The sequence below is a fragment of the Chelonia mydas genome, chromosome 9, assembly GCF_015237465.2.
Source record: "Chelonia mydas isolate rCheMyd1 chromosome 9, rCheMyd1.pri.v2, whole genome shotgun sequence".
NCBI lineage: Eukaryota > Metazoa > Chordata > Testudines > Cheloniidae > Chelonia > Chelonia mydas.
The window spans coordinates 57,569,479-57,592,675 of NC_057855.1; the positions used below are offsets into that span (position 1 = coordinate 57,569,479).

The 23,197-nt window shown below is 48.6% G+C and overlaps 1 protein-coding gene across 2 annotated transcripts in view; it reads left to right on the plus strand.

Annotated features, from left to right (window-relative positions):
• The window catches only part of LOC102946615 (protein eva-1 homolog C), a 52,799-nt gene that overhangs the window by 25,441 nt on the left and 4,161 nt on the right, over window positions 1-23,197 (plus strand). Inside the window, exons 3-7 of one of the 2 annotated variants that reach the window (XM_007056241.4) lie at window positions 9,403-9,526; window positions 10,192-10,344; window positions 11,160-11,303; window positions 12,330-12,401; window positions 15,131-15,220. In XM_007056241.4, the coding sequence (XP_007056303.1) occupies window positions 9,403-9,526; window positions 10,192-10,344; window positions 11,160-11,303; window positions 12,330-12,401; window positions 15,131-15,220 (583 nt within the window). The remainder of the gene's footprint in view (window positions 1-9,402; window positions 9,527-10,191; window positions 10,345-11,159; window positions 11,304-12,329; window positions 12,402-15,130; window positions 15,221-23,197) is intronic. The other variant, XM_027818614.3, reaches the window with a different exon arrangement.

A 23,197-nucleotide genomic window follows, 5' to 3' on the forward strand; every position in this document is an offset into this window, starting at 1 on the left:
CATAGCAAATAAGTATAACTAAATGGAAGGGGTGCAGGGAAGTTGCGTAATATATGAAGATCCTTTTGCATAGACAAGCTGTCTGCACAATTTATAGGAAGTGAGGATTTTTAACTCTATTTGCTGCAGCTACATGATGTATTTTGCTCAGCACAACACACCTGTAGGTTCACAGGGCAAGAATCAGATGCCGCCATGTGTTAACTGTAAAACAAATGTCAAACAATTTGTAAAATTAAAATTGGTTCTTTCTTTCCCTGCTAAAATACCAAAAGAGCAAATCACCAGATACCTAGAGAGTAGCAGAACCATGACCAATAACCAGGTTGGTTTTCTAAAGAGTAGGTTTGTCTAATCAATTTGCTATTTTTGATTTTGGCTAGAATTGCAAAATTAGTGGCAAAGGGAATGCAGTAGATTCAATGGATTTGGATCTTAGCAAAGGATTTGATATGGTTGCATGAAATTTGAATTGAAAATCTAATTCAAAATGTTCTGGGATGAAAACACTCTTATGTTGACTGAAAAAATGTCACAAAGGGGTAAAGCCAAACTGCACAGTATATAGAACTATGAAGGCTACAGCTGTCTTCCTTAATGATCTAAGGCAGAGTTTCACATCTGGTGGGTTGCAACTCCCAGGGGGGTCACAATAGGCAATTGCAGGAGTCGAGAAGCATTGGAAATTTTATTATAGTCTCAAGCAAAGATAATCTCACTCACCCACTCCCAGCACACTTCAAGGTCAACTATTCTGTGTCCACCTCTTGAAACACACACCAATCAATTCTATAGGTGTAACATTGCTATCATTTTTTATTCTTACTTTTATCGTAAATAGTATTTATGGTATAGTAAAAATGTTTGACTCTGAAGAAGGCACCGCCAACCTGAAAACTGTTGAGAAAACTGGCCTAGAAGTTGGAATAAACACCATGGTTAATGGAACCGGCAGATGGTTTTAACTTGAGACGAGCTGTGTATGTGAGGGCAGAGAAATAGTACAAAGGAACTGGATCAATGAAGCAGGACTGGAAGGGAGTTCCTGGGTCACCACACCCTGTCTCCTGCTGTTGTCGGTAACCCCCACCATATAGTCCGGTCATAAATTTATCAAGATCCCTCTTAATCCCAGTTCGGTTGCTGCTCCCACTGCTCCTGTTGGGAGGCTGTTCTAAACCCCTCCCTCTGATGATTAGAAGCCTTCTTTCAATTTCCAGCCTAGATTTATTCATGGCTAGTTTATCCTCATTTGTCCTTGGCCCACCATTGTCCTTTAGCTTCTACAGCTCTCCTCCATCCCTGGTGTTTGCTCCTGATGTATTTATAGAGCACAACCAGCTCCCCACTAAACCTATGTTGGCTTAGCACGGCTCTTCCAGCCTCCTTGCATGAAATTGGACCTCCCTTCCCCTCATCATCCTTGTAGCCCTTCTCAGCGCTGATTCCAGTTTGAATGCATCTTTCCTGAATGGGGGTGACCAGAATAGTATGCAGTATTCCAGATGAGGCCTTGTGAAATGGTTTTAATATATTGGCAGAAAATAACCAGATTAAATTAAATTTGGAATAATCCAGGCCAGTATCTCTGTGGAAAAATAATCTGAAGGGCAGATATTCAATGGGAGGGTGAAGTCTGGAAAGCAAAAACAACGAGGAGTCCTTCTGGCACCTTAGAGACTAACAAATTTATTTGTGCATAAGCTTTCGTGGTCTAGAACCCACTTCATGAGATGCATAGAGTGGAAAATACAGGAGCAGGTGTAAATACATAAAAAGATGTGAGTTGCTTTACCAAGTGTGAGGTCAGTCTAACGAGACAAATCAATTAACAGCAGGATACCAAGCGAGGAAAAATAATTTTTGAAGTGGTAATGAGAGTGGCCCTGGACCCATGGAAAAGAAGCCCTTGAGGAATTCCACCATGATTTCAACAATTTCCATCCCACCATCAACGTCAGCCTAGACCAGTCCACACAAGCGGTCCATTTCCTAGACACTACTGTGCTAATAAGCAGTGGTCACATAAACACCACCCTATACCGGAAACCTACTGACCGTTATACTTACCTACATGCCTCCAGCTTCCATCCAGGACACACCACAAGATCCATTGTCTACAGCCAAGCTGTAAGTTACAACCACATTTGCTCCAATCCCTCAGGCAGAGACAAACACCTACAAGATCTCTATCAAGCATTCTTAAAACTACAATACCCACCTGCTGAAGTGAAAAAGTGACAGAGCCAGAAGAGTACCCAGAAGTTACCTACTACAGAACAGGCCCAACAAAGAAAATAACAGAACGCCACTAGCTGTCACCTTCAGCCGCCAACTAAAACCTCTCCAGCACATCATCAAAGATTTACAACCTATCCTGAAAAATGGGCAGCATGTGACCTCCAGAAGAAGAAAGGGGAGTGTCCATGTACCAGCAACGCAGACACAGGTAAGTAACCGTTTTCATGTTCTCTCCACAGGTACTAATGCGGAGAGTGGACTAGATGATACATCCGAGGGAAGGGAACAGAAGGAGACTCCGCCAATTGAAAGGCATGAGGTGCACTGTCCTAGGGTTGGGGGTTCCACGACCACCGCTCCCAAGAGAAGGAGGCGGGTAGTGGTGGTCGGGGACTCTCTCGTCAGGGGGACTGAGTCATCTATCTGCCACCCCGACCAGGAAAACCAAGAAGTCTGCTGCTTTCCAGGAGCTAGGATTCACAATGTGACAGAGAGACTGCCGAGACTCATCAAGCCCTCGGATCAGTACCTCTTCCTGCTTCTCCACGTGGGCACCAATGATACTGCCAAGAATGACCTTGAGCGGATCACTGCAGACTACGTGGCTCTGGGAAGAAGGATAAGGAGTTTGAGGCGCAAGTGGTCTTCTTGTCCATCCTCCCCGGGGAAGGAAAAGGCCTGGGTAGACACCATTGAATCGTGGAAGTCAACGAGTGGCTCCACAGGTGGTGTCGGAGAGAAGGCTTTGGATTCTTTGACCATGGGATGGTGTTCCAAGAAGGAGGAGTGCTAGGCAGAGACGGGCTCCACCTAACGAAGAGAGGGAAGAGCATCTTCGCAAGCAGGCTGGCTAACCTAGTGAGGAGGGCTTTAAACTAGGTTCACCGGGGGAAGGAGACCAAAGCCCTGAGGTAAGTGGGGACACGTGGGATACCGGGAGGAAGCACAAGCAGGAGCGTGCGAGAGGGCAAGGGTCCTGCCTCATACTGAGAAAGAGGGGTGATCAGCGAGTTATCTCAAGTGCCTATACACAAATGCAAGAAGCCTGGGAAACAAGCAGGGAGAACTGGAAGTCCTGGCACAGTCAAGGAATTATGATGTGATTGGAATAACAGAGACTTGGTGGGATAACTCACATGACTGGAGTACTGTCATGGATGGATATAAGCTGTTCAGGAAGGACAGGGAGGGCAGAAAAGGTGGGGGAGTTGCACTGTATGTAAGGGAGCAGTATGACTGCTCAGAGCTCAAGTATGAAACTGCAGAAAAACCTGAGTGTCTCTGGATTAAGTTTAGAAGTGTGAGCAACAAGGGTGATGTCGTGGTGGGAGTCTGCTATAGACCACCGAATCAGGGGGATGAGGTGGACGAGGCTTTCTTCCGGCAACTCACGGAAATTACTAGATCACAGGCCCTGGTTCTCATGGGAGACTTCAATCACCCTGATATCTGCTGGGAGAGCAATACAGCGGTGCACAGACAATCCAGGAAGTTTTACGAAAGGGTAGGGGACAATTTCCTGGTGCAAGCACTGGAGGAACCAACTAGGGGCAGAGCTCTTCTTGACCTGCTGCTCACAAACAGGGAAGAATTAGTAGGGGAAGAAAAAGTGGATGGGAACCTGGGAGGCAGTGACCATGAAATGGTCGAGTTCAGGATCCTGACACAAGGAAGAAAGGAGAGCAGCAGAGTACGGACCCTGGACTTCAGAAAAGCAGACTTTGACTCCCTCAGGGAACTGATGGGCAGGATCCCCTGGGAGAATAACATGAGGGGGAAAGGAGTCCAGGAGAGTTGGCTGTATTTTAAAGAATCCTTATTGAGGTTACAGGGACAAACCATCCCGATGTATAGAAAGAATAGTAAATATGGCAGGCGACCAGCTTGGCTTAACAGTGAAATCCTTGCTGCTCTTAAATACAAAAAAGAAGCTTACAAGAAGTGGAAGATTGGACAAATGACCAGGGAAGAGTATAAAAATATTGCTCGGGGATGCAGGAGTGAAATCAGGAAGGCCAGATCACACCTGGAGTTGCAGCTAGCAAGAGATGTTAACAGTAACAAGAAGGGTTTCTTCAGGTATGTTAGCAACAAGAAGAAAGTCAAGGAAAGTGTGGGCCCCTTACTGAATGAGGGAGGCATCCTAGTGACAGAGGTTGTGGAAAAAGCTAATGTACTCAATGCTTTTTTTGCCTCTGTCTTCACGAACAAGGTCAGCTCCCAGACTACAGCACTGGGCAGCACAGCATGGGGAGGAGGTGACCCGCCCTCTGTGGAGAAAGAAGTGGTTTGGGACTATTTAGAAAAGTTGGACGAGCACAAGTCCATGGGGCCGGATGAGCTGCATCCGAGTTGGCGGATGTGATTGCAGAGCCATTGGCCATTATCTTTGAAAACTCATGGCGATCGGGGGAAGTCCCGGACGACTGGAAAAAGGCTAATGTAGTGTCCATCTTTAAAAAAGGGAAGGAGGAGGATCCTGGGAACTACAGGCCAGTCAGCCTCACCTTAGTCCCTGGAAAAATCATGGAGCAGGTCCTCAAGGAATCAAATCTGAAGCACTTAGAGGAGAGGAAAGTGATCAGGAACAGTCATCATGGATTCACGAAGGGCAAGTCATGCCTGACTAATCTAATTGCCTTCTATGATGAGATAACTGGCTCTGTGGATGAGGGGGAAGCGGTGGATGTGTTGTTCCTTGACTTTAGCAAAGCTTTTGACATGGTCTCCCACAGTATTCTTGCCAGCAAGTTAAAGAAGTATGGGCTGGATGAATGGACTATAAGGTGGATAGAAAGCTGGCTAGATTGTCGGGCTCAACGGGTAGTGATCAATGGCTCCATGTCTAGTTGGCAGCCGGTATCAAGTGGAGTGCCCCAAGGGTCGGTCGTGGGGCCGGTTTTGTTCAATATCTTCATAAATAATCTGGAGGATGGTGTGGATTGTACCCTCAGCAAGTTTGCAGATGACACTAAATGGGAGGAGAGGTAGATATGCTGGAGGGTAGGTATAGGATACAGAGGACCCTAGACAAATTAGAGGTTTGGGCCAAAAGAAATCTGATGAGGTTCAACAAGGACAAGTGCAGAGTCCTGCACTTAGGACGGAAGAATCCCATGCACCGCTACAGACTAGGGACCGAATGGCTCGGCAGCAGTTCGGCAGAAAAGGACCTAGGGGTTACAGTGGACGAGAAGCTGGATATGAGTCAACAGTGTGCCCTTGTTGCCAAGAAGGCCAATGGCATGTTGGGATGTTTATGTAGGGGCATTGTCAGCAGATCGAGGGACGTGATCATTCCCCTCTAGTCGACATTGGTGAGGCCTCATCTGGAGTACTGTGTCCAGTTTTGGGCCCCACACTACAAGAAGGATGTGGAAAAATTGGAAAGAGTCCAGCGGAGGGCAAAAAAAATGATTAGGGGACTGGAACACATGACTTATGAGGAGAGGCTGAGGGAACTGGGATTGTTTATTCTGCAGAAGAGAAGAATGAGGGGCGATTTGATAGCTGCTTTCAACTACCTGAAAGGGGGTTCCAAAGAGGATGGATCTAAACTGTTCTCAGTGGTAGCTGATGACAGAACAAGGAATAATGGTCTCAAGTTGCAGTGGGAGAGGTTTAGGTTGGATATTAGGAAAAACTTTTTCACTAGGAGGGTGGTGAAACACTGGAATGCGTTACCTAGGGAGGTGGTGGAATCTCCTTCCTTAGAAGTTTTTAAGCCCCGGCTTGACAAAGCCCTGGCTGGGATGATTTAGATGGGGACTGGTCCTGCTTTGAGCAGGGGGTTGGACTAGATGACCTCCTGAGGTCCCTTCCAACCCTGATAGTCTATGATCCCTCACTCTCACAGATCTTGGGAGACAGACCAGTCCTCACGTATAGACAGCCCCCCAACATGAAGCAAATACTCTCCAGCAACCACACACCACACAATAAAAACACTAACCCAGGAACCTATCCTTGCAACAAAGCCTGATGCCAACTCTGTCCACATATTTATTCAAGTGACACCATCATAGGACCTAATCACATTAGCCACGCCATCAGGGGCTTGTTCACCTGCACATCTACCAACGTGATATATGCCATCATGTGCCAGCAATGCCCCTCTGCCATGTACATTGGCCAAACCAGACAGTTTCTATGCAAAAGAATAAATAGACACATATCTGACATCAGGAATCATAACATTCAAAAACCGGTAGGAGAACACTTCAACCTCTCTGGCCACTCAGTAAAAGATTTAAGGGTGGCAATTTTGCAACAGAAAAGCTTCAAAAACAGACTCCAACGAGAAACTGCTGAGCTTGAATTAATATGCAAACTAGATACCATTAACTTGGGTTTGAATAGAGACTGGGAGTGGCTGGGTCATTACACATATTCAATCTATTTCCCTATGTTAAGTATCCTCACACCTTCTTGTTAACTGTCTAAATGGCCCATCTTCATTATCACTACAAAAGTATTTTTTCTCCTGCTGATAATAGCTCATCTTAATTACCCTTTTACAGTTTGTATGGCAACTTCCACTTTCTCTGTATGTATATATATGTATCTTCTTACTATATGTTCCATTCTATGCATCCGATGAAGCGGGCTGTCGCCCACAAAACCTTGTGCTCTATTAAACTTGTTAGTCTCTAAGGTGCCACAAGTACTCCTGTTCTTTTGCGGATACAGACTAACATGGCTGCTACTCTGAAACCATTTCAGACAGTTGACAAGAAGGTGTGAGTAACAGTAGGGAGAAATTAGTATTGGGGAAATTAGGTTTAGGTTTTGTAATGACCCAACCATTCCCAGTCTTTATTCAGGCCTAATCTGATGGCGTCCAGTTTGCAAATTAATTCCAATTCTGCAGTTTCAGGTTGGAGTCTGTTTCTGAAGTTTTTTTGTTGAAGAATTGCCACTTTTAGGACTGTAATTGAGTGTCCAGGGAGGCTGAAGTGTTCTCCGACTGGTTTTTGAATGTTATAATTCTTGACGTCTGATTTGTGTCCATTTATTCTTTTGCGTAGAGACTGTCCGGTTTGGCCAATGTACATGGCAGAGGGGCATTGCTGGCACATGATGGCATATATCACATTGGTAGATGTGCAGGTGAACGAGCCTCTGATGGTCTGGCTGATGTGGTTAGGTCCTATGATGGTGTACCTTGAATAAATATGTGGATAGAGTTGGCACCAGGGTTTGGTTCCTGGATTGGTGTTTTTGTTGTGTGGTTTGTAGTTGCTGGAGAGTATTTGCTTCAGGTTGGGGGGCTGTCTGTAAGCAAGGACTGGCCTGTCCCCCAGGGTCTATGAGAGTGTGGGATCATCCTTCAGGATAGGTTGTAGATCCTTGATGATGCACTGGAGAGGTTTTAGTTGGGGGCTGTAGGTAACGGCTGGTGGCATTCTGTTACTTTCTTTGTTGGGCCTGTCTTGTAGTAGGTGACTTCTGGGTACCCTTCTGGCTCTGTCAATCTGTTTCTTCACTTCACCATGTGGGTATTGTAGTTTTAAGAATGCTTGATAGAGATCCTGTAGGTGTTTGTCTCTGTCTGAGGGATTGGAGCAAATGCGGTTGTATCGTAGAGCTTGGCTTTAGACAGTGGATCGTGTGATGTGGTCTGGATGAAACTGGACACATGTAGGTAAGTATAACGGTCAGTAGGTTTCCGGTATAGGGTGGTGTTTATATGACCATCGCTTATTAGCACTGTAGTGTCTAGGAAGCGGACCTCTTGTGTGGACTGGTCCAGGCTGAGGTTGATGCTGGGGTGGAAATTGTTGAAATCTTAGTGGAATTCCTCAAGGGTCTCCTTCCCATGGGTCCAGATGATGATGTCATCAATGTGGAGCAAGTACAGTAGGGGTATAAGGGGATGAGAGCTGAGGAAGTGTTCTAAGTCAGCCATAAAAATGTTGGCATACTGTGGGGCCATGTGGGTACCCATTGCAGTCCTAAAAGAGTCCCAAGCAGTAATCCTAAAAGAGATCTAGGGGTGATAGCAGATCTAGCCCACTTTACAGCTAGGAGTTGCAACTATCTGCTCCTACCCCTTGGCCAAAGCCATACTGTCAGGTGGTGGCGTGAAGAGGAAGAACATCCTTAGATAAGGATCAGCGGCAGAATAGACCCACCACGGAGGGCGAGGCCCAGCAAGAGAGCAGCCAGGGAGGCCACCTGGAGTTAAGTACATTAAAAATAGTTTCCTGTCTCTTTACATCTTCTTCCTGCTGTGAGAGTGGCTGGCCCAGAATGGGATTGGGCCGGCCCTTCCTGGATCAATGAGAGGCTCAGAATTTAGCAGGGAGCAGCAGAGTTGGGGAGAGGAGCTCTGTGCTCAGTAGATGGCCCTGACACCAGACTGGGCCTGCAGGATTTCTTAGAATTGACCTTGTCAATCAGGATCGGATCACTCCTCACCACTGTGTGTGTTGGGTGTTATGCATGTCTCCTTTGGTTTAGCTTTATGCAAAGGCCTGTGGTCACACTGCTCATCACAGGGCAGTATGGCCAACGCTGAGCAGCACAAATCATAGTCAAGCCCAAGAAGGAGTGTGGGGAGGAGTGGAAAGCGATTTGAGGAAAGGTTCAAAGAGCTAAACTAAGGAGGAGAGCTCCTGATACAAATATGGGTAGGCTGTAAACATCATGATTTGTGTCATTCCCAGAGAGATGTGGCTGTACGTCCTGAGATGAAGTGAAGACAGAGGGAAGTCAGGGTGGCCTCTTTCAAATGTGGCAGCCACCAGGACAATACTTTAAACAGCCTGAAAAAGGAGGGGAGTCAGTGGGAGCAATTGAACTAAAGTGATATTTCATTGTAAGAGATTCCAAAGCCATTGTGATCATCCAGTCTGCTCCACTGGGTACTGTCTTGTCAAGAGGAGATTGCTGGCTTGGCAGTTTTTAAAATGGTTTGAAAGGTTCTTATGGAGGAAATGGTCAGCTATAGAAGGCAGCACTTGTGTAGTTGTTGCAGTCTGATGCTTTGCTAGCAATGTAGAGCTTGGGAGTAGCAGCAGCAGGTCCCTGTCACCAGGGCTACGTGCACTTTGCCTGGCTCTCTTATTATAGAGGTATTCTAGGGTATGCCAATGTGGCCTCAGGATTTCTAATGTTAAATTCATGTCTGTCTCCCCATCTGCCCCCGCCCCTCCACAGAAACTTCTGGATGAGTGCCAGGACCAGCGCTGGTGCCAGTTCTCTGTGCATAGCCCAGTGTTTGGGCCAGACCCGTGTCCCGGGACACGCAAGTACCTAATAGTTTCATACAAGTGCAGACCAGGTGAGTTCTGCAAATGGCTTTAAAGTGCAAAGGAGGGTGTCACTTAGCATCCTCTCTGGTTTTTCCATAGACTATTGGTGCAGTCAGCACTATAAGTGTACCAGAGGCAAAAAGGGGATTCATTGTCTTTGTCGAGCCATTGTCAATTAACCCCACCTGTCTCCTGGACAGATCATCCTACTCCTGGAGAGAGAAGGAGATTATAATTTTTTTTTCTTGTCTTGCAGTAGCATTCCAAGGCCTCAGTCCAGATCAGGCCCTTTTGGACAATGTGCTGTGAAATCACGCAGAAAGAGAAAAATCTCCATTAAGGAGCCTAAACTATGCCATGTGATTTAGGTGACACAGATAAATAGTTTGCAAACAGTTTGCAAAAATCCCATAGGATGAAAAATATCTGCCAAATTGTTTAAGCAAATGCTAACAAATAGCTAGTACATTCACCAGTTGCCGAGACGACAGCAAAGGGAATTGCTCAGTCTCTTGGTTTCTTCTTGTTAGGCGTTTTATATATTGATTGGGAAGGGATGCTTTTAGGCCAAATGGGAAGAGCTCAGAGCTGCCACTTCAGAGAGGACTGCATAAAATTTGCTCTCTGACTTTTGGAATGGTAAAGGCCTAACTGTTAATGCTGCAACAGAATGCTGTGTAATGTTGTTTCCCAGCTAACCACCGCATTAAGACCGTATGTGAGAATGACAAGCTGAAGCTGCAGTGCAGGGCTAAATCCATCCTAGCAATTTACTCTGCAAGCTATGGCAGATCCATGAGGGGCAAACCAGAGTGTGACTCTGCAAACAGGACTGGACCCAATGTAGGTATGTTGGGAAGGTGTGAACTAGAAATCTGGCTGGGCCCCTTTCACATTGAAGAATCTGGAACTCATTACCAGGGGGATGTTGTGGAGGCCAAAAGTGTAATTGGGTTAAAAAAAGAACTAGATAAGTTCCTGGAGGATAGGTCCATCAATGGCTATTAGCCAAGATGGTCAGGGATGCAACCCCATGTTCTGGGTATCCCTAGCCTCTGATTGACAGAAGCTGGGCATAGACTGAGAATGGATTACTCGGTAACTACCCTGTTCCGTTCACTCCCTTTGAAGCACATGGCACTGTCCACTGTTGGAAGACAGAACACTGGGCTGGATGGACCATTGGTCTGACCCAGTGTGGCCGCTCTTATGTTCTTAATAAGTCATTACGCTGTCAGAGACGTTACACTGGGCACAGCTGTATCACTGCTGTGTGGGCATCGAGACATGCACGTTCCCAGCCTATTGCTGGGGATAGGTGACTGTCACCCAGGCACGGGCGCTGGGATACGCAGTCTCTCAGCCAGCTCACTGCCATATGGGCTGAGGATGTATGCATTTAATCAGCCACATGGACACAATACATGCACCCTTCCTTCACAGCTAACTCCCTGCTCACTGGGCAGGGAGGCATGCGCTCCTGACAAGGTCACCACTATGGGCTCATTCACGTACACTCCTACGTGGTGCATTTGAATGGGATATTACAGACCAAGTCTGGCTTTGGGTTACATGGTTTCCAGAAGCAATTTCTAAGCTTTTCTACCTGCTGCTGGGAATGCAGGTGCCACAGCCTGGTGACCACCTGGTCTATATTTCCAGAGTGCTTAGCTCCTGATGCCTTGAGGAGAGTCTCTCGGAAGTGTCACAGGAAGGAGAACTGTACCATCTCAGCTAACAAGGCCACCTTTGGTGACCCCTGCTTCCCTGGCGTGAAGAAACAGCTGAGGGTCTCCTATACATGTGGTAAGAGTCCCCAGTCACCCTGACACTGCATTGGGGGGGGGGGGCTGGAAGGACTCCAGCAAGTGCTTTACAATGTACAACACAGATCCCAGAGAGCAGGGGCGTCTTGAGGACTAAGGGCACCCGTTGGCCTAGCAAGCCACTAGCGTAGCTGTTGAGGCTGCTGGGCAGGATCAGTTTAGATGAGAGTGGTGCCATGTCTCCTGCCTTGAGAGATGCTTGTGCATTCTGTCAGCAGCAGGCTGAGAACTATAGAAATGGCCACAAAGCCGAGCCCCTGAGAAACAGGACAGATGCTGAGCAGCTGTTGCTCTGTCTTCTCCTCTTGGGGCATGGATCTTTAACCATGTGCATGCAGGTGGGGAGTGGGGAGATGGGAAGCTTCAGGGTGCACAGATTCAGACAGAAAGTGAATCCTCAAAGCTCCCCATTAGAGGAAATATTTTTGTCTTTCTTTGTAAGTAGCAAACTGTAAGGATCTAAGGGTCCATGAAAGCAAGATTAATATCCAACCAGCCAGGGCATGGGCAGGTTCTGTGCAAGCTGCCTCTGCCCCCATGGGTGTACCACATGCCAGCCTCCTGACCTGCAGCACCCCCTGGGACCTTTGTACAACTCTACCAATGTGCCTCCATCCTGCCAGTAGCCCCCCTGCTATTTCAGCCCGGGGTCTGCTCTCTGCCCACTACAGACGAGGATGACACGTGACTCACTGAACTCATGTCTTTGGTGGTCAAGGCCAAGGACACTATTTACCCAACCTGGCCCCTCCCTCCTTGACCCACAGAATTCCCCTGGTCAGACTGAGGCTGGCACCTGTGCTGTCTCCTTGCCCACTGCTTTGACACAGGGAAATATTTTGTATGTACATTTCTGGCAGTGGTGGTTGGTCCTGATCTGTCCATACACCCCTCACCTGAGGTACCTGTGCAGCCCTCATGTCTCCTCTCCATCCCTGGCTGCTACCCCCATCCCAGGAGTTCTACATGAGCTGCCCTTTCAGTGCAATCTCCTTTATCATTACAGTGCCAAGGCAGCTGCTCGAGGAGGTGGGCCAGGATTCCCCAGACCCCTTCTCGCTCTCCGACTACACACATGGTAAACACTTGCTGTTCCCCTGGGGCTGTGCTGTGTGGGCTAAGAAAGGCTCGTTTGAGTGTCCGGTTGGGGTTTCCTGGCTGGCTGGGGACCGCATGTATGTGATGTGCCAGGCTGGCTCCTCTCACACAGGCTGTGCGCTAGAAGGTTTGCCCAAAATCTGGCTCCTGCATCGCAGTGAAGGGGGAAGTCCCTGAGCCAGGCACTTCTACCCTCCATGAGGAATGCAGTCTGAGCCCAGAGAAAGGGAAGCAGAAATCTAAATCAGGGCCTTTTCCCTTCAGGGACCAGGCTGATGGTCACAGGGGTCACAGAAATCCAGTTCATCTGCCTATCCTAGATGTGCAACAGAAGGACGGCTCTATTCCTTTATTTAGGCACACAGCCTCTGTGTCTCCTGGGTGTGGGAAATTACTTTGAGCACCCCGGCCTGGTTATGCAGACAGTTCAGTGCTGTGCTATTCACTAGGATGGCTCATTCAGTCTTTTATTTCTTAATGCTGTTCCATCAATGCTCTTGCTAGACCCCGCTCTGCCCTGTAGCGGCCCCTCTCCACTGGGAATTCATTCACCGGGTGTGACGGGTTGGATCACAGAAACCCCCTTGGGGCTGCCACCTGATGTGCCAAGACTACTTCTGCCCCTGCCTTTCTTGCCAGCTTGGGACTCCAGAACCCTGCCTGGCTGTATCAGACACACTTGCCAGCCACAAACACAGACCCAGGTCTGAACCACGTCCTACAAACGCAAGCTTAACTGAGAGCAGCTTACAGAAGTGTGCCTGTCTTTAACACTCATATGCCCAACTCCCAATGGGGTCCAAACCCCAAATAAATCCTTTTTACCCTGTATAAGCTTTATACAGGGTAAACTCATAAATTGTTTGCCCTCTATAACTCTGAGAGAGAGAGATGCACAGCTGTTTCCCTCCCCCCACCCCCAAGGTATTAATACATACCCTGGGTTAATTAATAAGTAAAAAGTGATTTTATTAAATAGAGAAAGTAGGTTCCAAGTAGTAACAAACAGAACAAAGTGAATTACCCAGCAAAATAAAATAAAACACACAAGTCTAAGTCTAGTGCAGTAATAAAACTGAATACAGATAAAAATCCTCACCCAGTAAGCTTCCTTTTACAGACTAGTCTCCTTCTAGTCTGGGTCCAGCAATCACTCACACCCCATGCAGTTACTGTCCTTTGTTCCAGTTTCTTTCAGATATCCTTGGGGGTGGAGAGGCTCTCTCTTTAGCCAGCTCAATACAAAATGGAGGGGTCTCCCCGCGGTTTAAATAGACTTTCTCTTGTGGGTGGACACCCCCTCCTCTCTCCTATGCAAAGTCCAGCTCCAAGATGGAGTTTTGGAGTCACCTGGGCAAGTCACATGTCCATGCATGACTCAGTATTTTTTACAGGCAGCCCACATGGTATCTTGAATGTCTCCAGGAAAACTTCTTATGTGGATTGGAGCCTTCCAACATCCATTGTTCGTTAAATGTTTCTTGATTGGGCACTTAACTTTGCAAATTCCTTTCTAAAGAAGTTGACCAAAGGTCTTACTAAGGTTATTTAAAATCAGACAAGTATACAGCCAATATTCATACTTTGAATACAAAAATGATACATGCATACAAATAGGATTAATAGATTCAGTAGATCATAACCTCTACAGAGATATGTTACATGGCATATGTAGCATAAAACATATTCCAGTTATGTCATATATACACATTCAAAAGCATATTTCCATAAAGCCTTATGGGGGGCACCGTCACACCGGGTTTGTTCTCTCCTCGGTATCACACACTCTCCCAATGGACCCCAGCTTTTCCTGGGGACTCCACCTTCTCCTTGACTAAGGGCAGGTTTCAGTCCCCATAGTTATCTGGGCGTGGACTAGGATCCCAGCCCAACACTGCAGGATACATTTTGCCAGTGGCAAAAGAGAAGTGGAATTGCCCTGTGAGGCCTGTCTCTTTGGTGTATTTGTAGCACCCTGCACGGTAGCAGTGGCAGTCAGGTTGCACTGGGAGTTCATGCAATGGCAGATGAATTAGAGAAAAGGCAGCTAGTGGAAGGCTAACGAGGACTGGGAAGAGAACTCTTCCCCCTGCACTGCCTCCACACACACTTAGCTTTGTAACATTTTTTCATGAGCAAAACCAAGGTTGCAAAACCAGGAGTGAGATCTAGAGGATGTGGCCAAATGGTTTGGCAATGACATGGGGTCTCTGGAGGGGAGATAACAGATAGACACAGACCAGCCAGGAGAAGTGAGCAGATAGGAGAAGCACTGAGACCCACAGAGGAGGGGTACCACAGAACATAGCAAAGGGGAGCAGACTATGGAAGAGTTAAGGGAAGAACAGATCCAAGGGGCAGAGAAGTGGCAAGGAGCAAAGGAAGACTTGGAGGAGCTAGAGCAGAAGGTTTGGAACATGGCATGGAGGAGAGAGAGATGGTAGTGGGGGAGCAAAGAGTGGGAACGCAGACAACGGAAGGCACTGAGAGTGGACAGGAAGAACTTAGGGATGGGATGGCGAGGATCATGGAAGAGAGACGTGCCAAGTGCCTGGGAGGAGCAGAGCCGAGGAGGGAGGAATGGGAGTGAAAGTTGGCAGATGTGTGGTGACAGGTGAAGGTTCAAGTCCACAAAGTGGGTGAGGGCGTTGAGAAGCGCCTCATCCCTGTACCCTAGCCAGTAAGACCATGTCCCCTTGTTCACTGCAGGTGGCTGGTACCGTGGGCCGAGGCTGTCCAGGCTCCATGAAGATCTGATGATTTTTACTAGCTCTCTGGAAATGTTTGCCCACCTCTGGGGTACGTGAATTCTCTGAGCATGTGCACAGTGCTCTGTAGAGAGGGTGTGAGCAGAGAGTCACATTCCACTCTGTCTCTCTTGCTTTAGTGTGCCGGGAGACATGGACATGTTAGGGGGCACTTGGCGAAGAGCCTGCAGCACTGTGCGCTCCCTTTATGCCCATTAGTGCTCCTCTGGTGTAGGCTGGCCATTGAAGCCACATCCAAAATGCAGCTGCCACTTGTTGGAACTCCATGGCCACCCCTTTCCTGGCCCCCTTCCCTTAGGGTGTCTGCACACTGCAATCAGGGGGGCGGCTGCGGCACATGTAGACAGACCCAAGTTGACTTTAATCTAGCTAGTTCCAACAGCAATAGCAGTGAAGGCGCATCAGCGCGGGCTAGCCACTCAAGTAACATACCCAGGGTCCTGGGTGGAGTTGTACAGCCCATGCTGCTGCCCATGCTGCCGCAACTTCCTTGCTATTGTCACTGGAGCTAGCTAGACCAGGGCTAGCTTGGGTCTGTCTACACGTGCTGCAGTCACACCTCTGACTGCAGTGTAGCCAGACCCGCAGCCTTTTGCAGGATATTGATTTGCATCCGTTTCTGTAGAGAGAGAGGACAGTGCCTCACAAGGTTTATTGCTCAGACCCCCAAGCTCAGTGTGAGCTGTACCATTTGGCGAACTAGCCCTCCATTCTGGAAAGTTACTAGTGTAAATGAGTTACACAGTAACTCCTGGAGTTACCAATCCACTAACTGTTTGCCTTGCCCCCACCCTGCCAGGAGTCAAACCCATTTTTGATTGTGCTAGTCAGAGAAACACAGAATTTATCCTGCTGGAATAAACCAATGTCTTCCAGCCCGGCACCCTGTCTCCTACTGGGACCAGTGAAAGATGCTTCTGAGGAAGGTGTAACACCCTATACTGTCTGTCCCTTGTTCATCAGCAAAACTCTGCCAGCTAACAACTGGAACAGTTTCCTTTATTACTGACAACACCTCTCCTGCCCCTGCTCCTGACGACATGTTGTCTTCTGCTGGAAAGGAGCTAGTCTCAGCTCCTCCCATACTTGGAAGCACGCTGCTTCTCTGTGTTACAGAGTCGCAGGGATCCTCACCCACCTCAGTGGCTTCTGAGACTTCCTCCCCCTTCTCTGGACTCCCCTTTGGGACATATTTCCCTATGCTCCCTAGAGTGGGGGCTGTCTCTGGTTCATCTGCAACTTGCTGGTAGCTAACTACCTGGACAATTCTCTCCCTGGCAGCCATTACATCCCCATCTTTTCCTAATGTGGTGTTGCCTGTAGCTGCAATGCAGAAGCTGGTCTCAACCACTCTCACACCTGGACGTATGTGGCTTCCCCCTGCTGCAAAGGAATCCAATTCCCTCAGCAGTTCCTGAGACCTTACCCTTTCCCTTGGGGTCCCAGCATGAAACTCCCTCCTACTGCAGGCAAATACTTTAACCTGAGCTACATGGAAAAATCATTACCAAGAAGCAGGTCAACTAGGAGGTGTTCCATTACCCCTACAGTCAAAATGCTTTCCAAACCTTCCCACAGCACATGGATTTTAGCTAGTGGTACAAGGAATCTGCTTTCGCCCACCCCCACAATCTCTGCCATTTGGCAAGGTAACATACTAGCCTTTGGGACCACACTCTGCTTAATCAGAGAGATCTGGGTCCTGTATCCCTCTACCCCAAGTACTCCCTGCCATTAATTCTGACAACCTTAACGTGCTCCATTCTGTTTCTGCAGAGGCTAATATCACAAAATCAATACGATAGGGTTCAATTGCTTGGGGGGGGGGGGCTCTGTGTTAAGGACAGCAGAACTAACATGAGCTATTGGTTGCCTGCTTCCTCCTAGCACAGGGCATTTATTTCTCAGATGATCAGTGGAATTACACTGATAGCATCTTTTGGGCTCTTCTGTTTTTACAGGAGGTTTGGGATGAGGGTTAGAGGAATAGTTTTGGGAAGGTGAGTACTCAGCCTCCCTCCCTCTTGATAGGGATAAAATGGGATCTTCCTTTCCCACCAGCTTTAAACACCTCTGTCAGTGCTGTTTTCAATAGATGCCTGGGTCTGTTCAAAGGCATCAGCTAGAGACGCCATCTCCATCCACAGACTCACAGCTTTGTCCCATAGACACTGCTTTACATCCGCCTTACATATGCCTAGGAAATGCTCTTGAGCAACGAGATCCAACATTCCCTCAAGGCTTGTAACACCTTTGCTCCTCACCCACTTTCCCATCAAATCTTCCATTTTGTTCACATATTCCCCATTACTCATACCAGTATCCCTCTCAAGCTTCCTAAATTTAACTCTGTGTTTCAGAGGTAATCTGAAACCTTTGCAAAACAGTGTTTTTAAATTTACAATAGTCTAAAGCATCCTCAAGAGGCATTTCATTGAATACATTCAGAGCTTTACCAGTTAATTTTGCAATCAGGTTAAGAATTCTCTTGGCATCCGGGATCTCATGCACTGCCCACAGCCTTTCAAAGGTAGTCAGATATTCGGCAATATTATCTGTCTCCTTGTATGCAGGACATAAATTGTTCCAAATTGTGGATTTTTGGAGTGATGGGAATCACTGGGGTCGGTGTGTTCTGATGCTGCTTCTCTAGCAGGTCCAGTTGGTGTTTTCGCTCTCTTTCTCTTTCCTCCCGCTTCTCCTTTATCTCCAGGTCTTTCAGTTCCAATAGTCTCTGATCAGCGGTGGCAGGTTTGTAGAAATTTTGGTGATGCTCAGAACCCGCCCCCCCCCCAACCTTCGTCCCCCGCAAACTGCACCCCACACTTGCCTAAGGCTCTGGGAGAGAGTTTGGGTGGGAGGAAGGAGGTCTGGGGTGCAGGCCCTGGGCTGGGGCAGGGGATTGGGGTGCAGGACAGGTGAGAGGTTGGGCTCTGGGAGGAAGTTTGGGTGGGGGAGGGGCTCTGGGATGGAGTTTGGGTGCTGGGTGCAGGCTCTGGGGGTGCAGGAGTGGGTGAGGGGTGCAGGCTCTGGGAAGGAGTTTAGGTGCAGGCTCTGGGAGGGAGTGCAGAGGGTTTGGGTGCTGGCTCTGGGCAGGAGTGCAGGCTCTTGGAGGGATCTTGGGGATGGGAGGGGGTGCAGGCTCTGGGCGGGAGTTTGGGGACCAAAGCGGGGGTGCAGCGCTTACCTGGGGCTCCCAGGCAGAGCAGGTCAGGAGTCTCCATGTGCTGCTACCCCCAGGCACTGCCCCCGCAGCTTCCTATTGGCTGCAGGGGCGCTTGGGGCGGGACACAGACCCATCCTGCCCAGGGGCTGCAGAGAGGGGACGGCAGCCACATGGAGCGAACAGGCAGGAAGCCGCCCAGCTCCGCTGCGCTGCCGGTGGTGAGTGGGGACCCTGGGCTGTTTTAAATGGCCCGGGGGGTGTGCGGGGCGGGGGCACGCAGCGTGGAAGGCAGGGCCGAGGGAGAGACCTGGCCTCAGACATTGCCGGAGCCAGGCCCAGGCCAGGAATAGGACTCGCCGCCCATGTTTCTCTCTCCTTTTCTGCAACCTGTAGTCCGAAAAGCTCCAGCTTTGCAATGGCTTCATTGTTTCAGTCAGGTTCCTGCTTTTCTGTCCCTACTTCCCTTTCTCGAAATAAGCAAACAGAAAATAACAAATCGGTAGCCTCCTCCTCACTGTCCTTAGCCACCACACTTAAAGCCTCACTTAAAATCTTTACACCACTGTATGAAGTACAAGTCTTGCTCATAGAATCTAAGCCCTGGTCTACACTAGGACTTTAGATCGAATTTAGCAGCGTTAAGTCGATGTAAACCTGCACCCGTCCTGTTGAGGTTACAGGGACAAACCGTCCCGATGAGTCGAAAGAATAGTAAATATGGCAGGCGACCAGCTTGGCTTAATGGTGAAATCCTAGCGGATCTTAAACATAAAAAAGAAGCTTACAAGAAGTGGAAGGTTGGACATATGACCCGGGAAGAGTATAAAAATATTGCTCGGGCATGTAGGAAAGATATCAGGAGGGCCAAATCGCACCTGGAGCTGCAGCTAGCAAGAGATGTCAAGAGTAACAAGAAGGGTTTCTTCAGGTATGTTGGCAACAAGAAGAAAGCCAAGGAAAGTGTGGGCCCCTTACTGAATGAGGGAGGCAACCTAGTGACAGAGGATGTGGAAAAAGCTAATGTACTCAATGCTTTTTTTGCCTCTGTTTTCACTAACAAGGTCAGCTCCCAGACTGCTGTGCTGGGCATCACAAAATGGGGAAGAGATGGCCAGCCCTCTGTAGAGATAGAGGTGGTTAGGGACTATTTAGAAAAGCTGGACGTGCACAAGTCCATGGGGCCAGACGAATTGCATCCGAGAGTGCTGAAGGAATTGGCGGCTGTGATTGCAGAGCCCTTGGCCATTATCTTTGAAAACTCGTGGCGAACGGGGGAAGTCCCGGATGACTGGAAAAAGGCTAATGTAGTGCCAATCTTTAAAAAAGGGAAGAAGGAGGATCCTGGGAACTACAGGCCAGTCAGCCTCACCTCAGTCCCTGGAAAAATCATGGAGCAGGTCCTCAAAGAATCAATCCTGAAGCACTTAGAGGAGAGGAAAGTGATCAGGAACAGTCAGCATGGATTCACCAAGGGAAGGTCATGCCTGACTAATCTAATCGCCTTTTATGATGAGATTACTGGTTCTGTGGATGAAGGGAAAGCAGTGGATGTATTGTTTCTTGACTTTAGCAAAGCTTTTGACACGGTCTCCCACAGCATTCTTGTCAGCAAGTTAAGGAAGTATGGGCTGGATGAATGCACTATAAGGTGGGTAGAAAGCTGGCTAGATTGTCGGGCTCAACGGGTAGTGATCAATGGCTCCATGTCTAGTTGGCAGCCGGTGTCAAGTGGAGTGCCCCAGGGGTCGGTCCTGGGGCCGGTTTTGTTCAATATCTTCATAAATGATCTGGAGGATGGTGTGGATTGCACTCTCAGCAAATTTGCGGATGATACTAAACTGGGAGGAGTGGTAGATACGCTGGAGGGGAGGGATAGGATACAGAAGGACCTAGACAAATTGGAGGATTGGGCCAAAAGAAATCTGATGAGGTTCAATAAGGATAAGTGCAGGGTCCTGCACTTAGGATGGAAGAATCCAATGCACCGCTACAGACTAGGGACCGAATGGCTAGGCAGCAGTTCTGCGGAAAAGGACCTAGGGGTGACAGTAGACGAGAAGCTGGATATGAGTCAGCAGTGTGCCCTTGTTGCCAAGAAAGCCAATGGCATTTTGGGATGTATAAGTAGGGGCATAGCGAGCAGATCGAGGGACGTGATCGTTCCCCTCTATTCGACACTGGTGAGGCCTCATCTGGAGTACTGTGTCCAGTTTTGGGCCCCACACTACAAGAAGGATGTGGATAAATTGGAAAGAGTCCAGCGAAGGGCAACAAAAATGATTAGGGGTCTAGAGCACATGACTTATGAGGAGAGGCTGAGGGAGCTGGGATTGTTTAGTCTGCAGAAGAGAAGAATGAGGGGGGATTTGATAGCTGCTTTCAACTACCTGAAAGGGGGTTCCAAAGAGGATGGCTCTAGACTGTTCTCAATGGTAGCAGATGACAGAACGAGGAGTAATGGTCTCAAGTTGCAATGGGGGAGGTTTAGATTGGATATTAGGAAAAACTTTTTCACTAAGAGGGTGGTGAAACACTGGAATGCGTTACCTAGGGAGGTGGTAGAATCTCCTTCCTTACAGGTTTTTAAGGTCAGGCTTGACAAAGCCCTGGCTGGGATGATTTAACTGGGACTTGGTCCTGCTTTGAGCAGGGGGTTGGACTAGATGACCTTCTGGGGTCCCTTCCAACCCTGATATTCTATGATTCTATGATTCTATGATGAAGCCCTTTATTTCGACTTAAAGGGCTCTTAAAATCGATTTCCGTACTCCACCCCTGACAAGTGGATTAGCGCTTAAATCGGCCTTGCCGGGTCGAATTTGGGGTACTGTGGACACAATTCGACGGTATTGGCCGCCGGGAGCTATCCCAGAGTGCTCCATTGTGACCGCTCTGGACAGCACTCTCAACTCAGATGCACTGGCCAGGTAGACAGGAAAAGAACTGCGAACTTTTGAATCTCATTTCCTGTTTGGCTAGTGTGGCAAGCTGCAGGTGACCATGCAGAGCTCATCAGCAGAGGTGACCATGATGGAGTCCCAGAATCACAAAAGAGCTCCAGCATGGACTGAACGGGAGGTACGGGATCTGATCGCTGTATGGGGAGAGGAATCCGTGCTATCAGAACTCCGTTCCAGTTTTCGAAATGCCAAAACATTTGTCAAAATCTGCCAGATCTTTGATTGCGTGGGCTACTTGCATCACAGCAGCCCCCACAGTAGATTTGCCCACTCCAAATTGATTCCCAACTGACCGGTAGCTGTCTGGCATTGCAAGCTTCCACAGGGCTATCGCCACTCGCTTCTCAACTGTGAGGGCTGCTCTCATCTTGGTATTCATGCGCTGCAGGGCAAGGGAAAGCAAGTCACAAGGTTCCATGAAAGTGCCCTTACGCATGCGAAAGTTTCGCAGCCACTGGGAATCATCCCAGACCCGCAACACTATGCGGTCCCACCAGTCTGTGCTTGTTGCCTGAGCCCAGAATCGGCGTTCCACAGCATGAACCTGCCCCATTAGCACCATGATGTATGCATTGGCAGGGCCCATGCTTTCAGAGAAATCTGTGTCCATGTCCTGATCACTCACATGACCGCGCTGATGTCGCCTCCTCGCCTGGTATCGCTTTGCCAGGTTCTGGTGCTGCATATACTGCTGGATAATGCGTGTGGTGTTTAATGTGCTCCTAATTGCCAAAGTGAGCTGAGCGGCCTCCATGCTTGCCTTGGTATGGCGTCCGCACAGAAAAAAGGCACGGAACGATTGTCTGCCATTGCTCTGATGGAGGGAGGGGCGACTGATGACATGGCTTACAGGGTTGGCTTCAGGGAGCTAAAATCAACAAAGCGGGTGGCTTTACATCAAGGAGTATTTCTGGCAGGACTTCATGGAGGGTTCCAATAAGAAATGGTGCACCTAAGTTATTGTTCTTATTGGAACAAGGAGGTTAGTCTGGCCTCTGATTGATACATGGCTAGATTTACCTCGCTGCACCTTCTCTGTGAGTGACTGCAGAGTGACCTAGAGGAATGAGTCCCCTAGACGGGGGAGCGGGATAAGCAAATGAGTACAAAACAAATCTGGTCTATTTCTTGTTTTGATCTGCTCCATCTATCTTTTTCATCTTTGGCTGGCAGCAGACGGTGCAGAAGGTGCATGCCATCCTCATCTCTTGCCTGCCCGGCAGAAGATGATGCAATAGGACTGCTAGCAATCCGTATCGCCTGCCTGCTCACCATAAGACGGTTCAATAGGACTGACTGCAGGACTAAAGAGAATGACCTGGTCAAGTCACTCCAAATTTAGTCCCTGCGCCCATGTCTGCCCAGGCGCTCCTGGCCGACGTGGCCAGGAGCACCTCGGACATGACGATGACGGCTACCAGTCGTACTGTACCGTCTGCTGCCACAAGGCAATGGGTTGCTGCTACTGTGTAGCAATGCAGTACCGCGCCTGCCAGCACCCAGGAGACATAGGGTGACGGTTACCTGAGCGGGCTCCATGCTTGCCATGGTATGGCGTCTGCACAGGAAACTTAGGAGAAAAGGCGCGAAACGATTGTCTGCCCTTGCTTTCACGGAAGGAGGGAGGGAACGGGGGCCTGACGATATGTACCCAGAACCACCCGCGACAATGTTTTAGCCCCATCAGAGTGCTCCATTGTGACTGCTCTGGACAGCACTCTCAACTCAGATGCACAATTGTTTGCCGTTGCTCTGACGCAGGGAGGGGCGACTGAGGACACGGCTTACAGGGTTGGCTTCAGGGAGCTAAAATCAATAAAGGGGGTGGCTTTACATCAAGGAGTATTTCAGGCAGGACTTCACGGAGGGTTCCAATAAGAAA